The 13681-nt window shown below is 37.2% G+C and overlaps 1 protein-coding gene across 1 annotated transcript; it reads left to right on the top strand.

The window, feature by feature from the left end:
- The first annotated feature begins 895 nt into the window (after positions 1-895).
- On the top strand, positions 896-1345 carry LOC120357296 (classical arabinogalactan protein 4-like). Its single transcript, XM_039447457.1, has one exon. The coding sequence runs from the start codon at positions 896-898 to the stop codon at positions 1343-1345; it is 450 nt and encodes a 149-aa protein (XP_039303391.1).
- The last annotated feature ends 12336 nt before the right edge of the window (positions 1346-13681 follow it).

Genomic DNA, 13681 nt, shown 5'->3' on the forward strand with positions numbered 1-13681 from the left:
GCGGGACAAGCACGGTAAGTGGCATCGTCACATACATGTGCAGGACCTTAAGCCGGGTCATCGGCACGAACAAACCCGAGGAACAGACAACGCAGAGACGGACCGTGAGGAAGCAGACGACGCGGAAGCAGACGACGCGACCGCAGACGACACGGAGATGGACGCCATGACAGACGATGGCGGGACCAACAAATCCGGAGCAGACGACGCCGACGATGATGCTGCGGGAACAGACGACGAACCGGCCAGCAACGGGGCTCGTGCCGATCACGCCCGGACGGCGTGACTACCGGAAGGGAAGGAGCTACCTCCCCCAATCCAGCCCGATATATAAGGGGGACCACCGCAACCAGGAACCTGCAGAAAGACCGACTCCACTATGGACTCCGAGCTAGACGCACTCCTCACCGCACCGGTCAACGACGCCGAGTTCGAGATCCTCTGGCAGAGGGTACTACATACCCCGCCAGGTCCACCGGAACTGTTTCCGGCACCACCACGGCGACGGGAACAACCGGCCGAAATCACCGCCGCAGCGAGCACGACCGGAGAGCAGCTCCCGACGAAGCAGGGACCTCCGCCTGCCAGCTCGACCAGACCATCCGCACCGGCGGGGGCCAGACGCACCAAGCCCGTCGCTATCGTGCGCACACCGCCAGTCGGCTTAATCCGGGGAGCTCGACCCGCTAAACTTCTCGCCGCCGCTCCACCGGCAAAAAGAAACGGACCCCCAATCATCGGGGTACGCATACAGCGGTCCTCAGCAATAAACCCGAGGAAGCTGGCCGCGCTGATCGCCGAACCCCCGTCACTGCCAGGGCGAAACCAAAACTAGATCGCACCGAGACATCCAACGATCCCACGAGCCAAGCAGGGTCCTAAGCGGGACCAAATAATGGCGCTGTTCGGAGACACGCTGTCCGATCTGGAGGACGACGGACCCCCAGTCTCGACTCCGCCACCGCGCGACAGCACCACCGCCACGGCCCCGGGGAGGGCCGCCACAACCTCTCCGAGCATCACAGACCAACCGATGAGCCCAGAACCAGGAGGCCAAGACGCGGACACGACCAGGCCGGTCTCAGTCAGCAGCGAGAGCACCACACAGCAAAAGGAACGGCGCACCGCAGTCACCACCGGTAGCCAGCCAGCCACCGTTACCCCGGCCGTAGACACAGGCCGAGAACCAGTCACCACCACAGACGACATCGCCACTCCAACACCAGGAAGCTCAACGAACCGAGCCGCCTTGCGCCCGGACCGACCACCCATACCGATTCGAGTGCGCGATGACCTGAACCGTGTACGTACCGTATTACGCGGCCACGGTTTCGCGGGTGTATAAAGTTCGCCTCGCCAACCGCCGCTTCACGCTCCGGTTTGGTCGTGATGGCCAGTGCCACTACGTGCGGGAATTCCCGGCGTAGTGGCCAAAGTTCGCCACTCGCAGAGGGGAGGGGTGATGTAACAAAACGCCCCTCCACCTCGCGCGCACGGCCACTCCGCTCCGTCCACCCGAGCAATACACCGGCAGAACGCCACGTGCGCGCACCGAGCTAACCTGCCGTCGCGATCACGCGGCAGCACGCGCGCCGCCCGTGGCGTTCGACAACGCTCCCACTCCGGGCCAGCCGACCGAACGCACGGATTGGTCCGCCCAACCGTGCGTTCGGATATATAAGTCGGCAGTGGGAACGCCGAGACAGATCTTCCCGGTCCGCCGAATCCGACAGGTCGAGTATCCTCGACCGCACTCCGACTCCCAAGAGGACGAGAATATTCGCCTCATCCTGACTCCCCTCGACGAGCATCCTCGTCGTTCCGGCTAGCCGAGTATCCTCGGCTAATCCTGTCATACCGAATACCGTACACAACCAATCACGGCGAGCATCCTCGCCGTAGCCGAGTATCCTCGGCTAATCCTGTCATACCGAACACCGTACACAGCCAATCACGGCGAGCATCCTCGCCGTGCTCCGTAGCCGAGTATCCTCGGCGAATCACCGCCCACGACGAGCATCCTCGTCGAGTCCGCAGGCTGGGTATCCCTAGCAAATCCCATCCGTCCTCTCCTTCAGGGAAGAGTCTCTCGTAACCTAAAAACTCGTCAGGGCATCCGCGTCCTGACAAGAACTTCGCCTCTTTTTGCACGAGGCGGCTCGGACGAGACGCGGAATCGTCGCCGTCGCTCCGATCCCGCGTTCCGCGGCTCCCCGACCACCCCGGACACCGAGTCCGTTTCAAACCACGCGATTTACTTTAAGTTATAGTTATTTGTATTCTTATGATTTCGTAGTTCTAGTACTTCAGTTCTTATTACGTTTCATTATAAGTTAGAATTATCTTTTGACACTGTACCGACTCATCTGTACTCTCGCGGTTATTAATTTTTGTTTCGAACTTCAGTCTTGGCTCTCGCCTAGCGCGCTCGTTAGCCCACGCGTCACCGCGCGCTCATCGTTACCACCGCTCGCGATTCCGACCGCGCAGCGGCAATTGGTCGCCGCGACCACCACGAGCCAATCGCGCCCCCGCTAAGGCTGGGTCCACTTGTCACGAGGCGTTCGACGCAATTAGCTATGAGGCCACATGTAAATAGCCCATTCAAATAAAGATCTCATATGTTTGTCAGCTAAATACCGAGTGCGATTATTATACCGAACCCGACCAATCCGGCGAACTTATCCGCAACCGTATCCTGACACCTACCCGAACCGCACGAAAACCACCAGCGTTACACCTTAAGACGAGCATTCTCGTCGCACTCCGATATCCTCGACGAGCATTCCCGTCGCTATCCTCGGCCGAGCATTCTCGACCAATCACGTCCGAGATCCTCGACGAGCATTCTCGTCATTATTACCGTCCGAGCATTCTCGACCAATCACCGTCGTCCTCGAATACCTTCACTGCCGCACCGACGAATTTCGTAATCTATCCATCGGCAGGGCATAAGCAACCTGTTGATCGAGCGCCCCACTTACAAGGGGCGCGCTCGGGCAAATCGCGGCGGCGACCGTGCCGGCAACGACCCGCACTTGCGCACGCGCTTACACCACCGCGTTAGTCACTCCCGCCGCGCCCCGCGACTCCCCGACCGTACGGGCGTACAGCCCGCATAGCTCACCGCGTAGTTTAGGCTACATCTGTACATAAATAGTGAAGTTCTTCCGTCTAAATGTAAACCGCGTTTTCTGAAGTCATTCCGCCGCAATCCGATACCGGCTATTGGCTGGACGCCGACGAGCTCTCTGTATTTTTGATATCTCTTTTATTTTCGTTATCTCTTTTATTTTCTCTCATGTTCATTTTGTCAACTCGTTAGCAATTGTTATATTTAATAAATCATTCTCTATCTTTTGCTACGTAAAACATTGGGTATAATCATTACGGACACCTGACCAACCGACGAGCCTTATCCGGTCCGATCCCGAAGTTCCCGCACCGTACCGAACCGACCGAAACCGCGTACCGTTACAACCTCTTCTTTATCAATATCTGTATTCTTAGAGTTATCATTGTCAGTATCACTGTTTGTTAACTCTGTTTCTTGATTTTTGTACATTTATGTCATCTGATTCTTGTCATTGAAGTATTCTTGTCGTCTCAAATTCTTACAAGAGAAACCCTTGAGAATGATATCACCGATTTTAATAAAATTTTATGGTTGTGTAGTATTCACTCACACCTTTACTCTGGTAAAACCGTTTGTTGCAGAACTTAGGCATTCTCGAGAAAATGACAATTAAATATTTCCAGCATCTATAGTACCGTTACAGAAGAACGATTGTCGCATATAAGCGTTGTGGTGTGGGGTGTTGGGACGTCGGCTAGTATGCTTGGGGTTCCAGGTTCGATCCCCGCGGATAAGAATTTTTTTTTATTTAAATCTTATATTTTTTAATTGTTATACATAATTGTTAAACTACTTTTAATTTTTTAATATAAAATGTTATTTTTAAAAAATCAAAAAATTTAAAAATGCTTTTCTTTTAATAATTAAATTAAAATTTCTCATAAACACAAAAAATATATTTGCAATAAAAATTTACAATGACTGTTTTAAAAACGTCAAAATGTTTCTATAAATTATGAATAATTATAATTATTGATTTTATGTGCATGGTGCAATGAACCATTGTGTTTTAACTGTTTTTATGATAAGTATCACCCTAAAAGCTGTAAACTAATTGTATAACAGTCATTGTAAATTTTTATTGTAAATATATGTTTTGTTTTTATCTTTTAGGCCTTTTATTCTTGTATTTCATATTGTTTGTATTCATAAAAGATTTTAATTTAATTAATAAAAAAGAAGCATTTTTAAATTCTTTGATTTTTTTAAAATAACATTTTATATTAAATAATTAAAAGCGGTTTAACAATTATATACAACAATTAAAAAATTTAAGAATTAAATTAAAAAAAAAAAAAAAAATTTATCTGCTGGGATCGAACCTGGAACCCCAAGCATACTAGCCGACGTTCCAACACCCTACACCACAACGCTTATGCGACAATCGTTCTTCTCTAACGGTACTACAGATGCTGGAAATATTTAATTGTCATTTTCTCGAGAATGCCTAAATTTTGTAACAAACGGCTTTACCAGAGTAAAGGTGTGAGTAAATACCACATACCCATAAAATTTTATTAAAATCGGTGATATCATTCTCAAGGGTTCCCCTTGTTAGAGGGCTGCCCTTAGATTTTTCAATAAGCGCTTAATCAATCAATCAATCAATCAATCAATCCCGCCCTCACTCCCTTCTCCCCTCTCTCCCCCCTCTCTCTATTTTACTTTTTTTGTAGGAACGCACATTCTTTTGTACGCGAGTGTGATGCATAAATAATTATTTTTAGTGTGTTACAATTGGGAACAAAATCGCATTTTGACATATTTCAGTAGTACAACGTCAAAAAATGTTTTTATTACTATGAATGTGCAATCTACAAATTCTTTGACAATCGAGAAACAATGTTTAGCGCGCGCACGCGTTCGCCGAATAGATAATTTATTTTTAGAGTATTCTCAACAAAATCGAATCTTAATATATATCAATTGTACAATGTCTGCATATAATTTTAATACTATGAACATGTGAACAACAAGTTTTTTAATGATCAGGCAACGTATTTTGTTGTGCGCCACACGCGTTTGCTGGATAAACAATTTATAATAATACGAAACTTTTCTATTAAATTTATAATCTATATATTTATGACCGCCTTAATAAATGTTAGCTTCTGTATATATGAATACGACAAGTCTGTCCAAAACTTTGCTCGCGAGCTGAAACACTTCTATCTCTCTGTTGTCTTGACAAAAACGAGACAAAGATCTCTTAGGAAAGAATAAACGCTAGAGCTCTGCTTGAATCCAGATCTATTCAGAATGGAAAATATCTTAATCTTACAATTTTTACATAGCTGTATTTCGTCCATTAGTATTTCGTCCATTATCTTCTGCTTGTAAAGCGTATAACATAGTTATGCCGATCTTTTAATGCACCTTCTTTTCTTTTATTATAGGAAATACATATAAATATATCTGACATATATTGCTAATTTCAGTAGAGAGGTGAAATACAGTTACGCAGCAATTGCAAGAGTAATATGTCCTTCGACGCCTTCGCTCTATGAACTTGGACAGGTCTGGATTCATGAAAAACTTTAGTATTTATATATTACTATTTACTCTTTGTCTCTTAAGTCTCTTTGTCTATTAAGACGATAGAAAGGTTTTAACTCGCATGCGAAGTTTTAACAGGCATGGTATATATATATATATATATATATATATATATATACATATATATATATGTTAATCGATTACTTTGACGACGATTTTAGGTAAGAATCGATTACTTTGACGACTTTTGATTACTTTGACGACCGTCGTCAAAGTTCTATATATTAATCGATTACTTTGACGACTGTCGTCAAAATTTAATCGATTACTTTGACGACATTGTTTTCTTTGACGACTTTCATATATTAATTGATTACTTTGACTACTTTCATATATTAATTGATTACTTGACGACGGTCGTCAAAGTAATCGACTTTATTTTCTTTGACTTTTATATATTAATTGACGATTTTAACGACATGAAAAGAAAATGTATTAAAAAAGTTAACAAATATTTTAATAATTAAAGGAGACTTTAAGACCGTTCTTAATCTATTTTGTTTTTTTAATTAGTACTTTTTCATTATGACCTTAATTAACAATTTAATATCTTGAGAACAGAGTAAGATAGCGGTATGCGATAAACGCCAATACTGTCAGTACGTCTAAGAGATTAATTATAAAAAATCGAAATTTGTTTATTTATTTATTATTTATTTGTTAACAATATTTTAATAATTATTATAGGAAAATTTGTGAGTTCTCAATCGATTCCGTTTCCTTAATTAGCAATTTTTTTATTATGACCCTAATTAACAATTTAATATCTTGAGAACGGAGTGAAATAGAGATATACGATAAACGCCAGTACCGTCAATACGTCTAAGAGATTATTTATGCAAAAGTCGAAATGTGCTTATTTATTTATTAATTATTTATTTGTTTAACAATATTTTAATAATTATAGAAAAGTTTGTAAGACCATTCTCAATCTATTCTGTTTCCTTAATTAGCAATTTTTTATTATGACCCTAATTAATAATTTAATATCTTGAGAACAGAGTGAAATAGAGATATACGGTAAACGTCAGTATCGTCAGTATGTATAACAGATTATTTATGCAAAAATCGAAATTTGTTTATTTATTTATTATTTATTTAACAATATTTTAATAATTATAGAAAAGTTTGTGAAATTTCTCAATGAACTCCTCTTTTACAGCTATCAGTTAGCAGTCAGTAGTCTACGAAAGTAAAAAAGCTGACGAGATATGCAGTATTTTTAAGACACATTGGTCGGTATTCATAGTTAAGTCTTATTTCAAGACTGTCTTAAGTAATGTCTTAAGATGCTAATACGGCTATTGATTTATTGACATCTCAAGATAGTACTTAAGACGGTCTTAAATATAAGAATCGACTACGAATACCGGCAATGGCATCTTATTGTGCTTACGCAAACCGTTACTGAGTATTTGTTTAGAACACCCTACTTCACATTCGATTTTGATGAAATTTGGTTTATTGACGCAATTTTGCCTGAAATGAAAGAATCCGGCAAAAAAAGTTTATGTCTGCCACACGAACCGAGAAATCGTTAGAAGATTCGATGAGAATAAAAGCGCTTTTTTACTTTTTTAATTTCTAATTTATTTATTTTTTTTTAATTCCTTTATTTCATATACATATAAGCAAGAGTTACATTTTATTTAAGAAAAGCAGCAAAAACAAGTCAAATTATAAACATTTAATGATATATCTTACAAGATTCTAATAATGACAATATTAATAAAATCTGGATTAAAATAACACCATACGTCGTAAATAAACTTATTCTTATTTCTGACAATAATCGGACATCTGCTGTGCGAAGTTCAATTGTTGCAACTTTTCGTAATGAACCAATGATAGCAGGAACATTTTAAAAAGAATTTTTAAAGACTATGAAAGAATAAACATAAAATTCTGTAAATTAAACAACTTTAGTAAGAAACATAGCATACATTTTTTTGGATTTTAAATAATTATCGTCAAAAGACTAGAAACTAATTTTGACCTGAGAAACAAAACAAATTTGTTTCAACACAAAATTATTTACTTTCGTTACTTCTGTGTTATGTATGTTTGATGATCTTAGATTAAAAAACAAAATGTCTTATGTATAAAGGCATGTCTATTCAATAATTTTACAGAAACATAATATATAGAATAATACATTTAGCATAAGGCGTATTATAGAATGATACAATAAAGGAAGAAAGTAACAGATATTATAAGAAAAAGATGGTAATTTTGAATATAACACAAACGCGGACGTTAATAAAGATTTTACTGCTTGCAAAAAATGTCACAAATAAATCCTACTGAATGTAATGATGACAATATGTATGTTGAAAAGTCGAACATTAAATATTAAAAATATTGCTGCATGTTCTGTATGAAGTTGCAATCACAACTTGGCACTTAGAAACGATGCATCATGATGAACCAGAAGTAAAGAAATTTATTGTTTTGCCTAAAAAAGCTGAGAAAGGCAGAAAATAATAGATATTGTAAGAAAAAATGGTAATTTTAAATATAACACAAACACAGCGGTTTATGAAAGGCAACTTATAGTTTGTAGACATCCTAATGAAAAATCGAATAAAACTGCGAAAAATTTTACTGCTTGCATAAAATGTTAACTCTTTCTTCATAAAAATACACTATTACTCTTTTATGGAAATAAATTATGTGTCAAATATAAGGCAAATCATAAACATGATATGATACGTGCTAGATTACAACTTTTTGGGCGTTTACTATTAACATTAAGAGAAATTAATAATACTATAGATGACTTTCAGTCGCTCTATCATCCCAGGATCTATGATGATTGCGTGTCTGCCATAAATATTGTTGCAGGATATAATGAGATTGGAAAAATGTATAAAGTTCTAGCAGTAGCAACTAATTTGTCAACTATAATAAAGCTAGTTGGAAATTCTATTTACGGATGTATAAAACACGAGGACGCAGAAAAGAAAGAGCAAGTTAAAAATCTTCTAAAATTATTAGTGATACATTAATGGTGGAGGAACAAGCGCACGTACAACTATTGCAGAAACGCAATCAGCTCACAAAAGACGTAGAAAGGTAGAACTCGTGCTAGGTACGCCTGGGGTTTGTGATTTTAAGGACCACGTTTTGTTCTCTTCATGAATGTATTGTAGTTTAAATAGTTTTGACAGCTGGTCGATATAACCTCAGTTTTGATTAGTGAAATCTCTGAAATATTCCACAGTTTAATTGAAAGAAAACGGATCGAAACCTTTAATACTTCAGATAAGTTATCGTTTTAAAAAAAGCAAAACTGCTATTATTTGTCAATAAGGAAATATACTTTGAGCAATTTTAATTTTTCAAAACTACAACTTATCTAATATGTTAAAGATTTTGAGCCACTTTCTTTTAATTAAAATTTGGAATATTTCAGAGACTTCACTGATCTGCGATTACATCGACTAACTGTCAAAACACTTTACATTATGATATATTAATGAGGACTGACGCAGCATTTAATCAGCTTTTAATAGTCATGAATTTAAAATTACTAAGAACAAAATGTGGTCTCTAAAATCGAACTTCTGCAGGCATGAACTGTACAACTCCCGTCATCGGATGATATTAAGATTTATATAAACATTTGAAAGAAAAAAAGAAACTAAGCTTATACGTATTATAAGTTTGTATTCATTGAAAGTGCGAGTACTCTTAGCTGATAATTAGATATATATTAGGAGTTTCCAGCATGTAACGCAACGCGATAGAAGAATTATTCTGTCTCTGTTTCTCACTAAATATCATATAAAAACAGTGATTTGTATGTCTCTTTGTGTCTCTTGCTGGAAAATACTCATTCTGTATCAGATACACTGTAGATTTATTTCATATTTTCCCATGTGACTGTCTTCTCTTTCCTTCGATGTATGAGTGCATCGGTCAAAACATATTGAAGTTAAATCTAAATAAAAAAGGAAAGGAATTAAAAATTGTATGTATTTAACAAAATTCAGCTAAGAAAAATATATGACAATTTAAAAATCTCAGAATAAATATTTAATACACTAATAATGAAAAATATTACAAATGGAGAAAGAATAATTAATTGTAATTAGCTAAATTGTTTCTAAACAAAATCACTTATTCTTTAAATAACATTTCATTACGTATCATTAATTTCATGACTCCTTACATGATGTTGTGATGTGATTTTGTCACGTGACTTTTTTCAATAGAGAATACACAAACTGAGCAATCAACTGCCGCAAGCAAATCACATTGACAGCCTATATGACAGACAAGCATTATTTGTTTAATTATTTATCACTTTAATTACTTAGAAACAATTAGACTATATTGGGTACATAGGCCATATCAAGTACACTTACCATATAATGGGGAGTTATATCATATAATAGATAAAATTCAGATGAATACAAAAATATTTTTTCTGCTAAAAGTGATCTTTGATATCAAAGTGACACTTTTGGGTACCGCATATGATGGTTATGTACAACATTGTATTATACTGAGTATAACAGATTTCAAACATTTAATGGTACCCGCCTTCTTTATAAGGTCGAGGGCATTACGACCATTCCTCGAAATGCAATATCGTTATCAAAAAGAATTTAAGAGGTAAACACAAATCCAAATTATTACGGCTGATTAGATCAACCACTTTCAAAAAATTATATACCGGACGAAATACGTCTCGACACGCTCGCAAACGGATCAACACTACTGAGTATAACAATGGCCGTGTTCAGCAAACTCAATATGTTAAAGTATTCTTCTAGATCATCCAATCAGACTATCAAGCTCTAGAAGAATACACTAATGAGAGTGAGCGCTCACTTAACAGTTCAGTTTGCTGAACGCGACCAATATGAAAACATTACTGATGAATCTCATCGACAGAAATTAGATTTATGGCGTGTTTGATTTGTTAACTCGACCCGACTCTGAGTTAATGGTCTGTTCTTTTTGGCTGCATTTTTTGCACAATTTATCTTTTCTTTTGTAACTAAAAGGAACAGAACATCGACTCGGAGTCCGGTCGAGTAAAGCTTAATGGCCTTTCTACAATAAGCCCTAAGTCATAAGTCATAAGAAAATGACCAATCACAGTCGGTTATTCTCCTGTAATCTTGTTTGTGATTGGTCAATTTCTTACGATTTTATGACTTAGGGCTTATTGTAGAAAGGCCATTATGTACACGGTGCTAGAAATCGGTCCGAGATCTCGGACAGAGAGAGAATTTTCCAATCGCATTTGAACAATTCGGCCAATGGATTAATGCGATTGATCAATTCTCTATCTGTCCGAGTTCTCGGACCGATTTCTAGCATCGTATACACAAGGCTTTACAAATCGAAAATACTATTAGAGTTTCGCACCTCCGATTAGCCTAATCGACCGGTAAAGCGTCAATCGTGATTGGTTATTTCTAGTCAATTCTACTTAACGACAAATACGTTTTGCCAATTCCAATAGAAAAATCCGTCGATTAAGTTAATCGGAGGTTAAGTTAAGATGCAAATACGGGTCTGTGATTGGTCAATTCTTACGGTGTACGCTTATGACTAATTGTTAATGGGGTCATTCAGCGGGCTCAACAGATATATTTTTTTCAATCTAAAGGTCTGATTGGATAATCTAGAAGTATGCACCAATAATAGCGAGCGCTCACTCGAATCATGTGATTTCTTAATATTACGTTATTTTCAAAAATCAAGTACTGATTTGGAACATTTCATTACGTGTTTATGTATGTCTAATTACGTGAATCGTTATATGATTTTGTCATGTGATTTTTTCAATAAGGCGGTTAATGCTATAGCATACACCTTCCATAACCGTAACCATAATGAGCTTTCTACAATAAGCTATTAGTTGGTATCACAAGTCATAAGCTATAAGAATTGACCAATTACAAACGAATATGAAGAGAATATTCGACTGTAATTGGTCAATTCTTATAGCTTATGATTATGATATCAACTAATAAGGTCCTTGTACAATAGAGAAATATAAGATATTATGGCCTTTCTACAATAAGCTATTAGTTGGTATCACAGTCATTAGTTGTAAGAATTGACCAAACACAGTCGAATATTCTCTTCATATTCGACTGTGATTGGACAATTCTTATAGCTTATGACTATGATATCAACTAATAGCTTATTGTAGAAAGGCCATTAGGAACAGATATTAAAATTTTCATATCAGTTTTCTCAATGAATACTACAGATAAATAATAAGTTATCTTGTATAGCACATATATATCTTACGTTTTATTAGTATCCATTGTACGTTACATTTAATATTCATTGAGAAAACTAATACGAAAATTTTAATAACTGTTCCTAATATCTTATATTTCTCTATTGTGCAAGGACCTTTAGCTTATTGTAGAGGCCATTATTTTGGTCTCCATTCTGAAGGTTATGACCTTGATATATGTCAAAGGATGCTTTCCAGCTACGGAACACAGTCATACACTGTGTTACACAATGTCGACTTGTAGTTGGAACACTGCTTCTGTCGAAGCTAGATGTATTTAACATGACTATATTAGAAGAAATTTTGATTTACAAGGCACTCAATATTCATTGACTTTTCGCATTCCGGAACATCATTTATCCTCAACAAGTGATAGATGTTGATATCTCATTATAAAATATTTTATGAGAATTGTATGTAGTAATACCATCCTTTTACATTTTAGCAACAAGACAGAGCACAGTAAATATTGAATAGTGAATATTTCACGATTTAAGCATAAACTTAAATTTGTTAGTCAAAATATTTCATAATTTTATATTATTTGTACTGTTCTGCTCTTACAATAAATTGCCCTCTAAAATAAAAAAATTTACTGAGTATGATATGCTTAATAAATCTTGTCATTTTAAATCTTGTCATTTTCTTGTTTTTGAATTTACTAATAAATGGCATTAAAAAGAATAGTACATTTAGTAAACATTGTTTTAGGAGAACAAGCAATAAAGTAGTACGAATACTTTATGCATAAATCTATATCACAAATATAGCTTACTATCTTTTATATGAAATATTTTATATTCCTTTTTAAATGGAAAAAAATGTAAAAACAAGTAGTATTTCATTCTGTTGCAATTCATTAATTTATAATTTAGAAAAAATGGCTTTTTATATGGTATGTACCCAGATAGCACGTGGACGTCCATTGGACGTCCAATGGACGTCTGACTTCGGACATTGGGACGTCCTTTAGGTAACCGAATAAAGTCCGACGGACGTCCTATGGCCGTCTTATGGACGTCCGTTTTCTACTGCCTCGGATGTCCACTGGACATCCAAAAAAGGATCTAAAATGGACCTAAATTGACCTAAACTGGACATAATTTTCAGTACCCTACTATTCGTAATTATTGCTGAAATAAATGTTAAAACTATATATAAAGGAAAAGTTTAGAAGTAATAATAAGTCTGAAATACAAGATTAATTCATATATTTATTATAAAACATTTTTAAAACATTTATTAAACATTTATAAAACATTATATATTATATATATATATATATATATGCATATACATATTATATAATGTACACACATATTATATAACTGTACACACAAATTTTTAATGTAATAATGGACAGTCTTTCACTCAATTGAGTTTGCACATGGTTTAACTGCAGAAATTATATTTCGTTATTTGATTATACATATGCGAAATAAAAAATAAAAACGAACGTAACATTAAGATATGCGCAGTGCGATCTTTTACAAAATAAACAACGTTCACAACCTTTTAATCTTTTTATCTTTACTATTTATAAAATATCAGAATAAAATCTTTGCACTTTCTTAACGAGTTTAATATTTTTCTATGCGTCGTAGCATAACTAGTTGTAGAAATTTATAAATACATATAGGGGAAGGTTGCCGCACCGGCTCCTGAATCACACCACATCGCCTAAAAATTCAACTTAATAAAACTTAACAAATAGAACTTAA

This window comes from Solenopsis invicta, chromosome 3, assembly GCF_016802725.1.
Source record: "Solenopsis invicta isolate M01_SB chromosome 3, UNIL_Sinv_3.0, whole genome shotgun sequence".
NCBI lineage: Eukaryota > Metazoa > Arthropoda > Insecta > Hymenoptera > Formicidae > Solenopsis > Solenopsis invicta.

Excerpts from the sequence above, each read along its gene's own strand:
- LOC120357296 (XM_039447457.1), top strand. The coding sequence starts at position 896 with ATGGCGCTGTTCGGAGACACGCTGTCCGATCTGGAGGACGACGGACCC.